Below are 21164 nucleotides of genomic sequence, written 5' to 3'. Positions count from 1 at the left end.
CTTGTCTTCACCAATTAGGTACCGTGTTTTGTTTGGTAGTGTAATTTAAAAACATCCTGTATAATGTTAACACATTTTGTTAAATTCTATGAAATCAGTTATGCAAAATTATGTCTTCATATTTTAATTTAGTTGAGTAGTTTTTTTAAATATTTAATATGTAAAACGTTTGTGTTCCATATGCGATATACAATCTCTTACTTGTTTCTATTTAATATAATACTTCATTTATTACCACAAAAGTATGACGGCAATAAAAGAAAATGCAACTCTCAATAGTGTAGCCTGAGTTCATATCAAATCGTTTCAATAAGCGCAATTTTGCGTTTACAAAAAAAGTAATAAAAGTCTCTCTCGGAGGGTCAAAATATTAGCTTTATTCAATTCCGTTTTGCTTAACTTTTAATATGCAAATGCAGTTAGGCATAAAATGTACTGCTGACAAGTTCAAGTGACTTTGAATAATGAAAAAAACAGTAAAACGACGACGTCGACGTTCCACAAAAATCCTTTCTAAACATTTTTAAATAAGCGAAAAGTTCACATTAAACCACGAAAACCTTCTCTATTGTTTAATTATTATCGTTTTAATTAGTGCACAAGCCCAAAACAAATTAAACTTTCTCCGAGTGTCATTCTTAGCAGAAAGTACACACGGTAACCGCAAAACTATTGGATTATGATATTAACATGTTGCCATATAGAGCCTCGAGAACGTGGACGTCACGCTTTCAAGAAATAAAACAATACTGATGACAATGTCTACCACTTAATGGCAATTGATTAGAAAATAATTGATCATACAAATAGTTGTTTATTCTTTTGGGTCTTTTCCTGGTGAAGAGTAGGACGCTGTGAACATACCTGTAAAAATCGTCGTTTTTCCATCACTCAGTCATCGACTTATTCACCTTCCCCGGTTCTTTCGGGCCCCACCTGTCATCAAAGCAAGCCACATACCTCCTGAACGAGGTAGGTAATACACTGAAGTGTTCTTCACCAACGCGTCCCGTTATTCGACCAGTCTTCTGAAGAAAACGCTTTGTGCATCGTCATCAAACTGTTGCGAAATCTTCTAAAGAAAATTACGGTGCTTGTGAAAAACCTCGGAAAAGTGACCTCCGTGAAAGAAAGTAATAGAACCTCTTGGATATTAAACAAGAAAGTTAAATATTATTTCAAGTGGTGTTGTGGTTAACAATTACAGAAGACTCCGGATGACCTAAATAACCGTTTCTGACGAACACCGGTCCCACGGTTTCATTGTTAAAGAAATAACGTGTGCGTCCCTTTACCCTAAATTTGTTCTTCTGATTGATCGTTTTATCGAGTGCCAAAGGGTGATTGGAAATGACCCCCGAAGAGAATTATTGCCTGGATTAAGTGTTATTTTTGTTTGGGGGTTGTTGATTAAACCGGCTAAATGTGGTGTGATGTGATTGACCTGTGACAACATGGCTACATCAAATTCTAGCTGGTTTGCACTGAAGCATGGAGTTTTTCTGTTGGTGGCTTTCCTCTGCATTGTCGAAGGTAAGCATGGAACTTCCAGGATGTGTCATCTTGTGAAAGCGGACTCAGTGACGTGTGGGTATTCACGAAAATTTCACCGATCCTTATGAATTTTATCGCTCAATTTTGGGAATTAATTTGATGGATCCGGCTCATGGGGGTACGCATTATATGCAAACAGAGTACAACGAAACGAGAGTAATCGGTGAAAGCGTCGTCGTTGTGATTGAAATGAGTAAAAAAAATATTGGCCTTAATCTTGACTTTACAATAATAGTGCAAGAAGTGCTGATCAAATTAAAACAACCAAAAACACATGTCATGCTCGCTTTCTTTATTTCCTTGTCTTACAACGCTCCATTAATTGTGTAGGCCTGGTTGGGGGTCGTGGTGATTTATTTGGAACCGATCATTTCACACGAGTGCTAATAAAATTGTCAAGGAATCAGTATAGCTAGTAAAAGTCAGAAAGTACTGCAAAATCCATGTTTTGTCACACGTTCTGCATGACACATTTTCCTATTATCAGAAATTTTGTTTCACTCACGATCTATGGTTTCGTGACTAAAATTTCTTACTTAAAGTAATTGGGTCACTTGCGAAGTCCCATGCTGCAAATTATAATTAAACGCAGGGAAAATAAAGAGTATGTTTCATTAACAATTCTGAACTTGTTAATAAGAGTAGTTCTTGAGAAATATAAAACTATAAAAAAGAGATTAGATTCATGTCAGGCGGGTTCACAAATGCGGGTCAACATTGCAATGTTCATGCAATAAAATGTTTATATTGTTTGTGGGTATGAAAGGTATTCAATTACCCTATTTATTCTTTTACATGTTTAGGTTTAAATAAATTCTTACCTAGAAACGTGGAATGATTTACAGTTAGGTTCGCACTCAAAATGTGTTAATAATAAATTTAATCGAATTATAATGGTAGTAATGTATATTAAATCCATCGCCAGCGGTGATGGTATTATACAATTTTCTTTAATAAAGTATGACAAGTACCTACATAATTATTGGTATATTAAGTATTATTTACTGCATACATACATACATACATATACCAGAGCTCATTACTATAGTTTATCCGGTGAGAGATTGGGAGATTTCAACAGTTGACATATAAGTTGGTAGCAAATTATGCTACAAAATACACTAAAAACACTAAATTCCTACGCGAAATGGGTTGACAGGGTTGTCAGTAACTAGGGTTATTTTGTTATTTTAAATTTCACGCGTATGGTACACTTTTTATCGCGTAGATTTAGTGACTTTTCTGTCATTCAGTCTCTCACCGTACAAACTATATCACTCATTAAAAAGTTAAGTTGGCAACAGCCCTTAGCGATTTTCATCGCTAACAATTGGCAGCAAAAGCGTTTGACCTTGACGCAACTGTGGCATGCGTAGAAGCTAATCGTCTTTCACAACATTACCAAAACTTGTTAAATCTCTATTAAAATCATTTTTTTGCAACAAATTTTTAATTAGTCATTGATTAATACACTAAACTTTGACAACGTGTTAACCTTAAAAAATCGCTACATTCAATTTTCCCCTAATTTTCTCCTTAAGGAATTAAAGCCTGATTTACACCCAAACTGATAGCAATGAGCTGCACTTTATTTTAAGTACCGAGTGTTCAGAGAGAAGCTAATTTTTTCTCTACTTTCCTGAACCTCCAAATAAAATTCAGTTTAGAACTAATTGTGCTTTAGAAGACTCTTAACCTGAGAGATATTTTTATGATACGAGTTTTACGGCATTAAAAAAAAACACTGTTTTTTTACTTGCTGTACTGGAAATGTCTTTCCAAAGCAACAATGATACGTTTAATTTAGGCACTTCTCGCATAACTTTAAAAGTGAGGTTTGCAAGGTGACATAACAGCGATAGCTTTTTAAGTCTCAGCACCAATTTTGGAATTCTTAGCGAAAACTAAAATTTTACGTTGTTTTATACGGATTTTTTAAATTATTCAGTAAAATCATTGAATCACAAAAATAGATCTTAACTAGATTAAAAATCTCCTAATGCGCAATCCAACTCTTAATCAAATTTTATTTGGAGTTTTGGGAAAGCAGGAAAAATTAAAATTCGAATTCGTTAAGAAAATGGTTTTATATGGACACCATTGATTCACATTGTTATTAATTCGAAATTTTTTAGCGATTTTTCATACGATTCTTTAAATTTTTGCACCACGCAAAAATTAATGTCGTTTATCACCCAAATGTATTGGAACGTCAAATAATTGCACTGAAATTTTTAATTTTGCCGTTACAATTTTACTCCATTATACTTGTTTTTTGTTGTAAAGTCAAGCACCAACTCTTACCTGGAGAATCAGAGAACTAATAGAAATAGATCTAAGTAACTGAAAAGTTTAGTTTTAACAAAAACGGGAGCTAAACAACTGTCACATTTGACATGATTAGTCAGGGACTGCACAAATGTACTTGAAACTAAATATTTAATTCTAAAAATAAATCGTATACGAAGTTATAGTTTGTACGGTGAGAGATTGAATGACAGAAAAGTCACTAAATCTACGCGATAAAAAGTGTAGCATACGTGCGAAATTTAAAATAACAAAATTACCCCAGTTACTGACAACCCTGTCAACCCATTTCGCGTAGGAATTTAGTGTTTTTAGTGTATTTTGTAGCATAATTTGCTACCAACCTATATGTCAACTGTCGAAATCTCCCAATCTCTCACCGGATAAACTATATAAAACCAGTGAAATTATCCTTTGTCCCGATCTAGATCCAGATATAAAGATCAAAGTAGGGTCTTAAAGTTCCAGCATTACAATTACTTTCATTAAAATCTTATTATTACGGCCACGTCATACGGTTTTTGGAACAATTCTATGAATTGTTGGCCAAAGTGCGCTTCTTTTTTCTGTCATTTCTTTAGTATTTTTTGTCGACTTAACAGGTCTGAAGTTCCTATTAGAGAAAAAATGTCCGTTCCCTTGGGGAAAAAATTAAACTTTTAGACAGATTAAAAATAGGTGTAGGTTTTCAAAATATTACTATTACATTATACATAATATAACCAATTATGATATTTTCTAATACAATTTAATTTTTTAGTTTGGCATGAACTTACTTACCCCTCCATTTACACAAAGGACAGACACCCCATGAAGAGTATTAAGTACTTAACTACATATCGTAAATCATGCATCCAGAAGAATGTTTTGCCCTATTTTGTGATTTTTTCACAATAACTTAAAAAGTTGCGACTTTTAAAAAAAAATCAGGCTTCGTAGCATAAAGTAACATAAAAGTTGCTACAACCGTGGGCACTTTTAAAACGGTACGGCTTATAGCTTCTTCTGAAAATGGATTTTATATTTTTCATAAAAAAATTAACACTTTTTTTAAAAAATCGGCTTCGTAGCCTAAAACAAAAGTGTTTTAGCAATTTATTCATATTTCGTTTACCATTCCAACTCATAGGATGTGACCGCAATTTGTATTTTCGTTTTGCATTATCAAGCGCTAAAAGTTGGAATGGAAACCTTGCGAATGTTTACTGTATTGAATAAAATACTAAAATATATACTGAATCTGTTGAATTTACCAACATTGTCTAAGTTCACCCTTCGTTTAACATTATCAGATTACAAAATAATGCGAATTTTTGTTTGGATTAAATAAAAGTGCAGCCACTCAGACTGTTTCGCGTCCATCACACAAACCGAAGTTTGTGCTGAACGATCATCGATGACTTGAGCTCAGAAACACTGAACACAAATCTGCCTCACGCTCAGGACACGAAACTGTCTCTCTTCATCGTGGTTGCGTCAACTCCAAATTTGAGTTTGGAGTATGTGAAGATATACTACAGAAATGATCCTGTGAAGTATGATCTTGTCGAAAAAATGAAAAACGGATTAACTTATCTAAATGGATAACGCAAAGTGATCGTTAGTCTTACACTACAGCGCCCTCTGCTTGTGCAGCAAACAAAATGTGAGTCGAAGTAATGATTCAAAAATAAGTTCTGAATGTAATGCAAAAATGATCTCAATCGGTTTAAAAAGTGGAAGGATTTTTTGAACTATTTGTTGAAGTGTCATTAGAATAATAAAATAATGTCTAAGCGGCAACATCCGCAAACTCAGTTGTAAAAATATTTTCTCCAAACGTCACAAAAAGTCACTATTTTTTAGTCGTTTTTAGACAGTAAAGTAGGCAATTTTGTTATAAGTAATGAAAAGCGCTCGTTGACATGGAAAAACTTTTGCTGCCTAGGCAGAAATAGTAGATTACATACCGAGGTGGGAAGTTCATGATTCCTCTCGAGAGAAAAAGTTTGTCACCGAAGCGTCAGCCGAGGTGGACAATTTCTCGAGAGATAGGAATCGAACTTCTACCGAGGTTTGTATACTATTTTATTCACAATCATATTAAAAAAAATAATAAAGAAAGTTAAAAGTCCAATATTGTTAAACGTTTATTAGCTTCCAAAAACTGTTACCAAATTACTTTCGCCCATGCTCTATATTGGAAATGACTCATCTGGAGTGGATATATTTAGACAACCACTTTTTCACACGGCATTAAGAGAATACTCCTCATTTATTTTGAATATCGCATTTCAAAGTCATAATTTGTGACAGTTGTGGAGCTTTACGACAAATTTAAGAGGATTTATGTATTGAAAACAATCACGAACAGGTCTTTGGGTGTTCGAGTACTCGTTTATGTTCAATTCAATGGATAAATCTTCTCAAATTTGCCGTAGAGCTCCACAATTTTCACAAATTATGACCTTGAAATGCGGTATTCAAAATAAATGAGGAGTAAGTAGTTTAACTTGGTTCAACCTCCTACCAAAATCGCTACTGTCAATTCATGAAGTTTTAGGTTAAGAATTTTTGATTTCAATACAATTTTATTAATATAAATATCTTGAATAGTAAGATGAACAATATATTTAACCAACCAAACTTAAAACTCACAAGTTAAATTATATTGGAGGAAACACCGTTAATGTTGAATGTGAACGAAGAGTGATCATAACCTGCAACATACAGTGTCAGACCTTGTTTCAGTTGTTCACTTGAAAAGTTAAACTCCTGCAGTCAGACGAGACGCGGTTGTTTCTCCTCTTAAAATGTTGACATTCTTCTCATTTTTTGTAAAATTCTCCGGAAAATGTACTAGTTTTAAACGGTATAGAAGCTTCAGCATCCATTTCACACACTTTTTGAAATCAACTTCGACGCCAAATGACAAGATAGAAATGTCAAATTCAGTAACGCGGCCTACTTCATTTATCAAAATCTAGATATCTGGCATTTGGAGGGCGGGAAATGGTTACTTCCCAGCGAGTTGGGAAGTGAATTACCGTAGTAATTACGAAAAGTTAGAAAATGAACAATTGTTGACTGATTGTGAATAAAAGTACTTTGTGTGACGGGTACTATTTGAGACTTACATTTTGCACTTGCACTTGCACGATCTTAACTTTAAAACTCTTTGAAACCAATATTTTTCACAGTAAATGTAATCAATGACAATTGTTTATTGTTCAATTTGCTCAATTCACTCATTGTCGGTCATGGAATTGAATCTAACGTTTGGAGAAAAAGTAGTATTTGTTATTTGGCCGAAAAGTGGCTTTGCTGTCTCGCAATTTTGCATACGCTACGCTTCGCCTTACTACTGCAATTTAATTGCTCGACAAAAAGTACCACTTTTCTGTCGTATAACAAAATCTACTATTGTCACAACTTTTTCTCAGATAAATTTTTCGCTGGAAACTTACTGGTGGAAATTATTCTTTGTGTTTTTGAATAGATCTGACCTTAAGCTAAGATTAATACCAATTAATTATTGAAAAAAATTACTTACAATGCCAAAAAACAGTTTTTTTGCGCTCCCGTATGACTTTGTAAAAATTGAGATTGCGATTTTTGCCGCTTAGACGACAAAATAATTTGAACTAATGACACCACAAGACTAGGAGCAGGAGTCTAGACTAAAGTGGTAATTATTGCGAACTTTAAATAGAAAGTTTTCCCGCCTTTATTAATAAATTGACTTTTTTCACGAACAAAAAAACACAAAATTTGATTAGTTTCAATATGATCTTTTGACATTTTGCTTGAGAGCAGTAACGTTCGTTGCCTTTTATAGCGTTGGTTCTAAGGCCAAATAACCTACGTTACTCTTTGCAAGCAGGGTTATAGTGCAAATAATCCTCTAATTATGTGATTGGGAACAACAGCCGTGTTAATGACATTGTAAATTTTTTTCTTTTTGCATCTGTCACTGACATACTGGATAATCCGTTGTACTTACCTATAGCATACCTGGATTATTATTAGAGATTACCTACTCGAGGTAATAAACTTGCTGGACAATCATATCTCTAAAATAACCCACTTATACCATAAATACTACAATTTTAATGAAATAAAAGTACAAATTTTAAATATTTTTTTTTACATATTTACCATAATGTTTCTATGATAACACGTAACGTAAGAACCCATGGACATAGCCACGGCTGGCCGTTTAATAATAATATGAGTTACGTGAGAGTCATATCTTCTTGTTGGAATATGATGTCATTATACAGGGTGTTAGGTAACGTTACGGCCATAGACTAATGGGTAATTAAGGAAGGCAAACTGTCTCGGAATCCGCAATTAATTTATTTTTTTTCGTTTTAGTTAAAAAGCTACAAGGTTTTAAAGTTGACCAATAGAATAGCTTCAAATACTTTTTCAATTTTACAGAAATCCAGGTAGCTTTCGGACCAAACGAATAATTTGTCACTTCCCCGTCACATTTGAAGTTTTAAATCAGTGGCGTCAATAAAAGGCAAAAACAATAACGCAATTTTATTCAAAATACAGACAATAAAACGACACAAAACGACAGAAAATTTCCTTCAGTAACTCTGATTCAAATTTTTGTAACCTTTTGCAAATTGTTCCCTAATTGGTCACATTCAAAGCCTTCCAGCTCTTAAACGGTTCAAGAAAACCCGAAAAAAACTTCGAAACATTACTTTTCACGGCTGCCTCCATCACCCCTTTTTCTATGGCCGTAACGTTACCTAACACCCTGTACATACATACAGTATGTCTTAAAATAATTTTTTCATGATTTTATTTATTGAATTTTGTAAACGTATACAGAATGTCGTAGAACTTACGACCCATACAGCAATAGTGCCGCCAGCAATACAGATATGTAGTTAATTTAAAAACAAAAACTGATTAAGTTTAATAGTATTCGAAAAAGGATAAAAATTTAACAACCAATCCCGGAAGCTTATTCTAGAGATGAAGTAAAATATCCTAGGCAACGAGAGTGTAATGTTCATCTGACCAATGAATGGTAGTATGTGGCCATAGTTACCGATTTTCAAATAATGTTCTGCTTCGGGATTGGCTATCGTTTTTTTGTCTTCACTCGATTATTTTTTGAGCTAAAATATTTTTGTCTCGAAATTTTGGTTCAGAATTGTTGCCTCCATAAGCCTTTTTTCTCCTATGTCATGAGTTTTGGGACAGTCTGTGAACATAATAGCAGGCTGTGAACTCAAAGTATCAAATAGTGCGTTAACAGTATATTAAAAAACCAGTTTTGATAAAACCCTTATTAAATCACGAGTTCAGGTTTCTAGTGATGGAAAGGAGGAGTGGTTTAAGTTTTATAAAACGAGTTCTTTATGCTATTTTTTTTTACAAATAAAAGTAATTTCCGTGCTCTAGTAAAGTTTGTTACGGGTTGGCAACAGTGTTGCAGACTAGACGTAGTGCCATTTAAATTCAAATCTTTATAACTGCGATCATGTTTTCAACATCGTTCAATTTGATATTAACATTTATTGCCAATCGAAAAAAGTTTGTAGATTTTGGATGCGTTCAGAATCTATAAACGCACTCAAAACGAGTACGGTTATAGCACGGTTACCACAGTAAATTAGGAAAAGATTAAAGGAAAATTTAGCCAATAATGTGTACGTATTAAAAAATCGGATAAGAAATACAGTTGCATCTTTAACAATAATTGAGGAATAGTAGAAACTGGTAGGAATTAAGAAATAAATTGTATTCCTTTGACATTGTTTGCAAAATTAAAAATAAAAAAGTTTTTGAGCAGTCTATGAGCGTATGTAAATTTTGAAAATTTTATCTTTAAAATTAAAGACGATTTTGGGGGTAGACACAAGTGTTGCCCGACTCTGTATATAAATTCTTATAAAATTTCAATTCCTGTTTTTGTAGAATCACTTAATAACGATAAATCAATGTTTGAAACTAAAGTTAAATAATTTAGTTTTAAATACTAAAGTTAAAACCGAACAAATTTTCGACGTATTATAACATGCAAAAAAATAAAAATATATTTGGGCTAGGCGGAGAAGATTCGAATTCTGTGACTTTTTTACAAAGGGAAACATCAAAAATTGACGGATTGTTGGACATGACGTTTAACAAGAAGACTGAAAAGAAAAACAAAGGAAGACTACTCATATATTAGACCGACCACATTAGGCAAGTTAGTGAAAACTTGCAACGAATTACTTAACACAAGAAAAAAACAAATAAAAATCTTTTATCCAAAATGCACTAATAAAGTAGTACTTTATTCACTCATTTTAGACAAATAAAGTACTTTTTTACTCTCTAAACACTTTAAAGAAAATTATGCCACATTTCCATGACAACAATGCAAGCATGACTTTCTAAACGCTAAAAATTTGTCACTACTGTCACTTCTGTCAATTCTTTTAATGCTTTAATTGCAACCAACAGAGGCTTTGGATAAAATCTAGTATTATATTCGAGTGTAAGGACAAATTATTCACTCCAAAAATCTTATTCTCTCGATCTACGATCTCGAAAATAACTGATTTTTGTCGTGAATAATTTGGGTCCTTACACTCTTATATAATAAATATCTATAAGGGAGACGTTTTTTTTATCTGGGCACAAAAATTACAACTACACTGTAATTAAAACGCCGATTAAAAATTCCAGGGCCTATTTTAATAGAAAACAATGTGTTTTGCAGAAATCACACACATAACACAGCTCAACAAAAAAAAAATTTTTTTTGTTGCCCTGAATATCTCTGCGGATTTCTATGTTTTCAAGACCATAGTTTTCGAATATATTCTTGAAAGTACTGAATTGGCTCTGGTTTTTATGATTTTGGCGTATTTTATATTTTTAATAATTTAGACTTTGAGTCGGCTCTTCAGAACACGAATTATAATAAACTGTTTATTATCATGTTAAAATTCGCTTTTGTGCACGCCACGTGACCAACAAAAGTTGGAATGCTTCAAGATTTTCAGTAAATAAGGGCATAAAAAATATAAAAGACGCGCTTATAAAATGCGTTTTATTAAAGTTTAAAATAAGTTTTATAATTTTTTTTCTTTTTCAACTTCTATGTACATTAATTAACCATTCAAACGAAACAATTTGTAATCATTTCCAAAAAAAATATATTTGAGAATATACTTGCTATTTCTTTCTAAATTTTACAGATTTTTAGTGAAATATGAAAATCAAGATTGAAAAAAAATCAGAGCCAATTTTCCAAAATCATTCATAGTTTCGTGAATTGTTGGCATACCGATACCACTTTTACATCAATGGCAACAAAATCACTGTTGACCACTGTAATGATTCCCTTGGCTTGGTGGTCTCATATTCGAAACTCTATATCAAAGATTTAAAAATTAATAAAGCTGTCAATCTAAAAAGTTAATAGTCAAATATGAAATAACCCGACTTCATCAATCAATAAATTCAAATTATTGTTATGAATGTAACGTAACGGTTTAAAGATATCATGTAATAATAGGTACAGGTATGTACCTACTTATTTCCTGAATATCATTGTTGAAAAAATGTTTTTACAACGTATTCAATGAAAATTTGCTGAGAAATAAAATTAACTGTATCATAAAAATGAAATTCCAAGACGTACCTACAAGTTTTTATATAACACCAAAACATGAGATGTTATGCCTTTATAATTAACATTATCAAAAACTTGTTTAATATATTGCAAAATCCAGTTTTTTTCTGAATGAATATTTTTAATAAATAATATGGAATAGAAATAAGTTCCCAGAAATCGTGGCTTTAGTATTATAAAACCATCTTTTCACCAAATCTGTTTTTTGTAAACTTCTTGAATATCCCAAGAATTTGATCATACAAAGTAAAAAACCGTTAATTTTTCACCACGTTTCGCTTACCTGCCATTTTATAATATTGTATTCGTTTCCCGCCTTTTAATAATAATTTTGTTTTTTTCATTTCTATTGGTCTACAAACCAATAGTAACAATAGTAGATTTTGTTTAACGGCAGAAAAGTGGTACTTTTTGTCGAGCAATTAAATTGCGAGACAGCAAAGCCACTTGTTGGCCAAATAACAAATACTACTTTTTCTCCAAACGTTAGATTCAATTTAACGACCGACAATGAGTGAACGCAAATTAAACTATAAACATGAATGGCTATGCATGTAGTTGTCATTGGTGACGTTTGCTGCGAAAAATATTGGTCTCAAAGAGTTTCAAAGTTAAGATCGTGCAAGTGCCATACAAAATGTAAGTCCCAAATAGTAACCGTCACAAAAAGTACTTTTTCTGCCTAGGCAGCAAAAGTGTTTCCATGTCAACGAGCGCTTTTCATTACTTATAACAAAATTGCCTACTTTACTGTCTAAAAAAGAGTAAAAAATAGTGACTTTTTGTGACGTTTGGAGAAAAATATTTCTATATTTGAAATTCATTTGGACAAGAAATCAGTTTGCACTTGAAAGATATGCTTAGCAAAGTCTTTTTATTCAGAGCAAGATACTTGAACTCCGGAATAATGAAGCAAAGCCTGAAACAGATATTGCAAAAAACGCATTCGTTATGCGGTCACGAAAAAAAGAAACTGACGCTTATCAAATTACCAAGTGCATTCACATCTTTAGACAAGTTCAAGAACAAAGTTTGAGTTTTATTGCGAAACAAAATTTATGAACCTAGTAATCGTTTCGACCTCTAACGGTTACACACCTGAAATTCTTTCACTTGTAGGTGCGATTATATCGGTGTTGAAGCAATTGTCGGATCTTTCTTGAGATTAATTAGAAAATCGTTATTTTGAGATGACCGCTAGTTCGTTGTGTTAAAGAGAGCATAAACAATAATTCTCTCGTTATGCTCGCTGTGATTTACTAGTAATTTGATTTTATAATAATAATTAATGGAACTGTTAATTGCCGGTGTTGTGAGAGACGGTGTAAGAATACAAATTTTATTTTTCTGAAAATTACAATGCAACCTGTGTAAAGAATTGTGGAGGCACGCCTTCGGTCATTAATAACGGTATTAACGGTACAATAAAAATACTCAGTTGTAAGAAGCGAGATATTTAATTACAGTTAATTGATTTTCCAGGATTCGACGGATATTCCAACTCCTTCATTTCGCCCAACTCCGCCAAAGAGTTTCATTCAAAAAATGAGGAAACTGAATCAGGTGGCCGCACTTCCGCGCCTGATGACATCTTGGTGACCTCGTCGGTGACATCTCAAGCAACACAAAGCAAGTTTAAACGCTCAGCTGACCCAATATTATCTAGAACAACAGGCATTGATAACCTTCTCACATATAAGAACGTGGGTGAAACTTTAGATAACAACGATGTCGAATTGTCAGGAAGACATCTCCGCATCAATCCTTCGAAAACCGATCAGCAGTACCATAGCAGTGGGGTACAACAAACTGTTCTTTCGGGGGAAGGCATGGGGGCTCCTCAAGGTCGAGCCTTGAAGGAGCCCCAGGAAATCTCGCCGACTGCGACGACGTCGGCGATTACTGCCACATCTCTTCCTAAAGGAAGACAAGCAAATCCAGATATTCAGGACATCATCACTGGGATAGTGAAATTACTTAACGGTAACGTGAATGTGCAAGCCAACACGGCACCAGTGATGGGCCGACCTCTGCGACCTTTATCTACGAGAATAAATAATAGAGGACCTCCGAGGATAACGGATGTTCCAGCGTTGCCGCCTGACTTTGATATTCCAGCTCCGCCTTTACCTCCGCCACCGCCTTTGGGGCAAAAGCCACCACCTGTTACAGCTACAAGATTACCCACTCCGTATCCATTTGACATTCCTCCTCACAACACTTCACCTGTTAAAAGACCTGGGTTGTACCGACCTGTTACCATCCCACCATGGAATCGGAGGAAACCACCCACCAGAAGACCGATGCCAGCTTACAAACCCATGCCTTCCATAGATTCAGACAGCATCAGCTTAACAACCGAGAAGCCGATTCATGACATTTTAACATTGGATCTCGGATCACAGCTGCAGCCAACCGAAGAAGAAACAGATAATTATGGTGGGTACGAAGATGTTAAAAGCAATGGCACCGATATTACGACGTCGGAATTAACGGACACAGAAATTGTAGATTTTGAAAAAAAGAAAGAGAAAAGCACATCAAAGATGAATAAGCATACGTCTGTGGTACCATCGTCCAGTGTCAAGACTCTTGTGCTTAAAACGGAAACAACGACTGAAAGTTCAAGTGCAAAACCTTCGTTAACACAAGCATTCAATTCATCAGTTGATGTCTCAACGTCAATGACCACCTCTGCAACGTCTTCATCCAGTATCAGTCCAACAAAATCACTTGAATTAACAAGTATTCCAACAAGTACCAGTACTGTTTTAAACTCCTCCGTTTCAATTAACGCAACTAGTGCTAGTAATACGTCTCAAACCAGTGAAGCAACACCACTGCTAGAGTCTTCAATCCAAGAAGTTTTACACACTTTAAAAGAAGATTTATTGGCGACGACTTCTTTGGCAAGCACACCTACAGAACAGTTACCAAAAATTTCCTCATCTCCACCTACGAAAAGTGTTACGACAGCTAATTTGCAAACAAATTTAGCTTCAGGTTTGTGAGTAAACTAATAAAGAACTGTTATAAGAATTTTAATTTTTTTAGATAATAAAAATGGAAGTCAAAGTTTTCCTTATTATCCATACCGTCCACGGCCAGGTATTGTCCTGGATGACACGGAATATAAACCTGGTGGTTCTCATCGGCAACCCATTATCACAAGGCCACCGATTGGACAACTTGGAGACATCTTTGATATCACAGTTTCAGCCATTCAAGGACCTGGGGGGTCTTCTACAGGTCATGGAAAACCCTACGTTATCCCAGGTGAAAAAGTTGTACATTCTTTACCAAACGCTTAATATTTAAAAGCCTAAAATGATTTTCTAATCTGCTTTAATTTGCAGTCGGACCAAACGACGACGTCATCACCAGTCCGGTGGGCGAAGAAGGATTCGTTTCAATCGACGGTAAACGGACATATTTGAACTTATTTGGTGACAACGTACCATCAACTTCTGCAGCACCAGTCATCAAACCCAGCGCTCCATCGAATAACCAAGTTACTGGAACTGGTTATGCAGTTGTAGATACCGAAAAACCAAAACCAATTCCTGGGTCAGTTAAACCAACTCAGAGAAGACCCATCTATGGAAGACCAAGACCCAGTCAACCTCCAGTTCGCATCGACACTTGCATTGTTGGAGACGATTCCACATGTGATGGTTCTCAACATGAAGTGTGCCGAACTGAAGCGGGTGTTAGTGCTTGTCATTGCCGACCAGGACATGCTAGAAGGAAACATCGGGAGCCTTGCAGGAAAATTGTTTCTGTTTTGTTGTCCTTAAGAGTGGATAGACTGTACGAAAGAAGAGTTGTCTGGGCCAGCGAACTGGCGGATAAGACTAGTGATAGCTACCAACAGTTGGCTTATGAAGCAGAAAGAGCTGTTAGTATATCAATCTTCCACTATTCTCAGTTTTTATTGCACTTGCTTCTAGTTGAACTCTGCCATGTCGATGACGCCCTTTAGTGACGAGTTCCTTGGTGCCAAAGTCAACAGTATCTACCGCGGCGAAAGGTCTGCAGGCCAAGCTGGAGTGTTCGTTAACTTGACTCTACAACTAGACGAAAACGCCGAGACCTCCAGATCTTCAGTTCGAGGTGACATCCAAAAACACCTACTGGGTGTCATCCAAAGGCGTAGTAACAACGTTGGTAATAGTGCTTTATGGGTGGATAGCCCTCCTGGCTCCATCTCCAATTTGCAAGATTTGGATGAGTGCTCATCACCAGAGTTGCACGACTGTCACACTTTGGCTAGATGCATCAACATTTTTGGGGGCTTTAGGTGTGAATGCGCAGACGGATATAGAGATCTTTGGGCAGATAGCAAACACAGAGCCGGGAGACATTGCGAACAATGTTCGTCGCAGCATTGCAATAACAGAGGAGAGTGTAAATATCACAACGGACAAGAAGTTTGCGTGTAAGTAGGAAGTTTTAATTTTTTGTTGCATTTTAAAATAATCGCAAACGTAGATGTTCCGGAAACTACTACGGAAATCAGTGTGAATTAGATGGTGAGGTTCTAGGAGTAGCCATAGGAGCCAGCGTTGCCGCTGTCATTATCATCGGATTGACTCTAGTCTGCTTAGTCATGTGGAGGTAACGTGTCTTTTAAAATAATGCTATTATCTTAAAGTAAAAACTATTTTTCAGTCGTCGATGGAGCCGCGAACAAAAAGCAGCAGTTGGTAGTCCCGTCTTCGGCTACATGGCAACCGCTAGCAACACAGTCAAAGCTCCAGTTATGGGGGCACCTCCTTATCAACTCACTTTAGAAGACAGACTGAGATGGGCTCAAATCGCAGATGTTATGGCCCAAGCTAATCACTACGCTGTAAGTTTTCGTAAGTGTTTAACAACAAATCAAATATTTGTTTATTTCAGCCTGAACCAGTTACTTCACCGACACGCCCATCAAGTGCCATGTTTGGGTATCCTAATTTAACAGGAACTCTTCAGCACGGTTCGATGCATGGTACTTTACCACCTGTACCACTACCAAGACTTAATTTGCAAGCTCAAATGGCTAGCAGAGCCGCAAGTGTTCATGGAATGAGACCGTTGGATAATTCTAGTTCTAGTGAAGAAGAAGACAAAGCTGATTTACTTGGAAGGAACTTTCAAGTGCCGAGACCTAAAAGTAGGAGCAATGCATCGATAGCTGTAAGGTGTGCTTCTTTGATTGTTTATCAGAGTTAACAGATTTGTTTTAGAACCAAAGTGGGATCTATTATGATGTAGACTACGATCAAAATGAAGCTTACAAACAAACAGGAATTCCTCTTAGCACTTATAGTATGGGGCGACCGTCGTATTACAGAAACTAGAATCGATTTGATTTTCATGTATATATCTGACGCTTGTTATAAGAGATTTAATTTTAGTATACTGTATTTATAAGTTAAGTGATAAAAGACTATAAATGGTATTTCTGTGTACTATTCTAATGTATTGTTATATATTTAATTCACTGTCAGTTGAGCGAACAAAAGGCAATTATCTAGACCCTAGTTGTTGTTGTTGTTTATCCAAGAGTTTTTGTAAATACCAAAATTGCCCATTATCGTTATAAATATTGGATTTTTTTATTGTGTAATTAACAAATAAAAGTACGTGAGCAAGTACAATGCGTTGAATTTACTTTTCACATTCCTCTAACTGTTCACCTCTTGCAGCAAAGAACGATGAATATCCATCAGGAACTAATTGAGCTGCTTAGAAACGAATTCATTTACATGACAAATCCGAGATTTGGAAACGTGTGTCTGTATAGTCTAAAATATTGACAGGAAACTTCGCAGTTTACGTTTTGATTTAGTAAATACGGTTAAAAGTTAAATTGGCAATCCAAGTGAATAAATAAAAATTTAATTCTCTGATCGTGCGGAAGACGTGGGCGCACGTACTGCACCAACTTTTATTATTTGTTCAGGCTTTACATGAATTTTAATAGAGAATTTCATGCACGCTGAAAAAATATTTGTTCACCCATTAAAGTAACCGTTACACAAACTTTCAGTAATAAGTTAACATGATGAGATGAAATGCATATAAAGGGCTCTCTAAAAGGTGATTGCCGTCAGAACTAGTGAGAAAGATGATGTTGAAGGTGGTCGTTTTTGTTGTGATTAAAACCGCAGCTTGTGCGTTTTTTGATTTGACTGATGTGGAAGATCCTTTGTCCTTATTTTGGCAACAGTCGAAGGGTATGTGCATGTCGCTAATCCCAAAGTATAGATAATTTTTATGTAGATTTTACCATAACACCAACGAGTACGAATTGTATTGTTCCTATTCCTGGCACTGGTAGAGTGATACCAGGACAGTGTAAACACAAAACTCTTTGTTTATTGTCAGGAGGACAGACGAACAATAATGGTAATTGTGGTAACTTCTTGACATGTTGTACAAGTATGTATCATTTTTTAAGATGATCATTTTTTCCGTCATTCATGTTACTTTTAGAATCATCAAATTGCTCTCACCGAACTAAAGCAAAAGTATCTTATTTTATCAATGACTTGTCGAACGCTGCAACCAGTTGTGAACATACGGTGGAAGTTATGAATGAAAATATTTGTCAAGTCAGGTATAATTCATAAATAATATGCACATAGTTCTTACCAAAATTCACTTTTATCAACGCGTAGATTAGATTTCGAACAATTCCATTTAACTCCGGTGAGCTCAAACAGTCTTCCAACAAGATTATGTCCAGCAGAGTATTTGACAGTAACTCCTGAGGTGAACCATATTCCACAGTTCTGTGGGTACAATAATGGACAACATGGTACTATATTTCCTCAGGTTTAACAGATAAATTTCATTTTTTTTTAGCTTATGTTCATTTAAATGGTCAAAGAGAAGTAAAACTTTCAGTCAATTTTCGAGCAGGAACTGTCGGTACACCCACTTGGAGAATCAGAGTAACACAATTGGAATGTGTTGGTCGGCGAAGTTGGTTGGGAAAGCATAATGTTTTTGGTTATTTGAATGATTTACCTTTGTTAGGTAAGTAATAATAATTGTGGATAATTACGGACTGCTGATCTAATAATTTTATTTTTTAGCCCCTCAAGACGTGGTGCAATATTTTACTGAACCCTCTGGTAGAATAACATCTTTTGGTTATAACGGACAAGATTATTATACTAGTGGATTATACTACGCTATTGCTTTTAAAAGAACGCCTTCTACGAATTGCATTCGGTTGAGTATAAACAATATTTTGGGAACTATAAATTTATCATTATTTTTTAGATTCACTATTAATGATGTCACACTTATTCAAAACATACCAATGCAAGATCCACCCTGCATCGATTATTTATTTTTTCCAGAAGTACAAGATGGCACTAATATAATCGAAAAAGTCACTTGTCAAGAATCGGCAACAGTATTTCAATGTATGTATCAATTAAGCGTTAATGTTTTTGAAATACCTTTTTATTTTTCAGCGAATGTTCCTGGACCATTTTACATTTATTTTAGATCAAAATCAGAGGCGGGAACGGGTGTTCCACTTGGTTTTGACGTTCAGTACGAATTAACAACTTGTCCTTTTATTTAAATTAAAATTTAATATGTAAAGTATATTAAAAACTATAAAAATAAAGAAGCATTTGCGTCACTTTTACATTAGAGTTTATCTTTATAAGTGTAAGAAAGTATTTTTGCCTGTAAGAGATTCTTTTTAGGGGAAATGGAAATACAAGGTGTTTATAAATGTTTCTAGCATCAAGCGTGGCTATGGAATTCCTGTCGTACACTATTTTGCCGCTTTGTTCACATAATGAAAATAACTATCTTGAAAATTATTTATAATGTTACTTACTTCAATGACGTTTTAGTTATGGTTTTGTGCCCAAGTTTTTAATTTTCAGGTTTTAAACCACAACTGGAATAGTTTATTTCTCACAATTTACTTTGCTTCATGTTTGAGGTTAACTGCAAATGTCAGTTGACAAATCGAAACTCACATTTGTAATGAGCGGCAAATTTCTTTGACATTTCATAGCCACCCTTGATGCTAGAAACATTTATAAACACCTTGTAGTTTAGAATGCATCATGACAACGTTGACAGTAATTATGAATGAATAAAAAATAGAGTTGTCATTTAGGTACCATTGACCACCGGAATTGCAGTACCACCTTCAAACCCCGCTATTACAGTTTGGTACACTTTACATACATAACGCCCTGTATAAAGATGCCTCAGAAGGTTCGCACATCCGTTTATTGAGGAATTCTCCGTCAAAATCTGAGTTGATTGTCGTATCGCACAATGTTCAGCCCCTTACAGTTTTTGAATTACAAGCACTTTAAGTTGGCCAATCAGCCTATAAATCGCTATGCAGCATTCTGTTGCTACGTTACCTGCGAAAATGTTTCCTTAAATTGCACGAAGATGCGCTGTGTCAACACGATTTTTGTCTGTAGCTTCTAAATATCAAATTTTGGTTTTTTCCACGTTACTAATAAAGAAAAAAAGTTTGGATTAAAGTTTGCTTTTGTAGAAACGAGAGCAACTTTTCAAATTTTTAAGAAAAATTATTGATCTTTCATAATTTTATTATAAAATGCAATTAAATTTTTGTTGCTGAACATCGGAGTCTTTTTAATTCAAGAATAATGATTAGTAATAGCATAAAAATGTAAAATAATAAAAAATCAAGTTCAAAAATGAATATTTTTAGTGATTTCCTTATGCTTGCATGGATTTTCTCGTATTGGCCCCAAATGTAATCTCCCATCATATGTACAGGGTGTTCAAAAAATGGCGGACCAACTATTCACTACGTGAATCTTCAGATAATAGCTAGTAGCTAAATTATTTTTTTTCAATTATTGAGTGCTTCGGTGGAAATTTACAGCCACTTAAAGTGGCGCTAATTATGGCACAAATTTTTCGTTATAATGAACTCAAGATTTACAAAATTCTATTAGAGTTCATGTTTTGTGTGACATTTTCATAACTTACAGTTTGTAAATGCCTTAAATGTTGATACAAAACGTTATTTTGCACTTTTAAAATTAAGCTCAAAAGAGCAAAATTAATCTGGCAACATTTCACTTCAAGAATTCAGTAATTAATTGTTGCCTAGTGGCTGACAATGACCATTTTTTTTAGAAAAGTCAAAAATCTTTTGGGTGTCACAAACTAGAGGAGTTTATTTCTCTAATGATGTATCATTTTGCTAAATATACCGACACGTGACGGAAACAGTCGAGAATAAATGGTTCTTGATCTATTGTGACTTTTACTGGTCAGGTGTTATCAAAGCTAATTGCAAACCATAGTAACCAATTACATAATTTGTTAATAATTGTAACTACCAAAGTGTTGCTGTGGTCATAAAATTATACTCCTGATAATTACCGAAAGAACTGAACAGTGCTGCCGTTTTTCGCAACATTGAAAGTAATTTTGCTTCCGTAGAAAGCTTCAAATAAAAATTTTAAACAGCATTTCCAATTCAAAGTGTCTTAGAGTTTGAGGTTTTTATCAGTTGGTCCGCTATTTTTTGAACACCTGTTTATTGTTAATTTAAAAAATATATGAGAATTAAGAGTTAATTCTGGTGATTTTTCCGTATAATAACAGTTATTGAGTATTCAAGTTACAAAAATATTAATATGTTCTAAAGTATCTT

At 34.6% G+C, this 21164-nt stretch overlaps 2 protein-coding genes and 1 non-coding gene across 3 annotated transcripts; 2 read left to right on the top strand and 1 right to left on the bottom strand.

The window, feature by feature from the left end:
• Window positions 1–890: 890 nt before the first annotated feature.
• On the top strand, window positions 891–17133 carry pwn (calcium-binding EGF-like domain-containing protein pawn). Its single transcript, XM_088040930.1, has 9 exons — window positions 891–1533; window positions 12974–14494; window positions 14546–14767; window positions 14848–15389; window positions 15442–15929; window positions 15983–16108; window positions 16163–16343; window positions 16394–16672; window positions 16723–17133. Exons 1-9 carry the CDS (start codon window positions 1455–1457, stop codon window positions 16834–16836), a joined length of 3552 nt encoding a protein of 1183 aa, XP_087897056.1. The 5' UTR covers window positions 891–1454; the 3' UTR covers window positions 16837–17133.
• On the bottom strand, window positions 5199–5406 carry LOC148182258 (small nucleolar RNA U3). The gene has a single exon (XR_015771751.1). It is a non-coding gene; the product is annotated as a small nucleolar RNA U3 (small nucleolar RNA).
• A 434-nt stretch (window positions 17134–17567) lies between the features above and the next one.
• Window positions 17568–19145, top strand: LOC148182256 (uncharacterized). Its single transcript, XM_088045505.1, has 8 exons — window positions 17568–17715; window positions 17762–17920; window positions 17975–18098; window positions 18160–18299; window positions 18347–18520; window positions 18580–18718; window positions 18770–18915; window positions 18967–19145. Exons 1-8 carry the CDS (start codon window positions 17607–17609, stop codon window positions 19077–19079), a joined length of 1104 nt encoding a protein of 367 aa, XP_087901631.1. The 5' UTR covers window positions 17568–17606; the 3' UTR covers window positions 19080–19145.
• The last annotated feature ends 2019 nt before the right edge of the window (window positions 19146–21164 follow it).

The sequence above is a fragment of the Gnatocerus cornutus genome, chromosome 1, assembly GCF_029298725.1.
Source record: "Gnatocerus cornutus isolate USDA-ARS CGAHR chromosome 1, icGnaCorn1.1, whole genome shotgun sequence".
NCBI classification, from domain to species: domain Eukaryota; kingdom Metazoa; phylum Arthropoda; class Insecta; order Coleoptera; family Tenebrionidae; genus Gnatocerus; species Gnatocerus cornutus.
The sequence above is the reverse complement of the archived record's forward strand: the minus strand, read 5'-3'. Positions and strand labels throughout refer to the sequence as shown.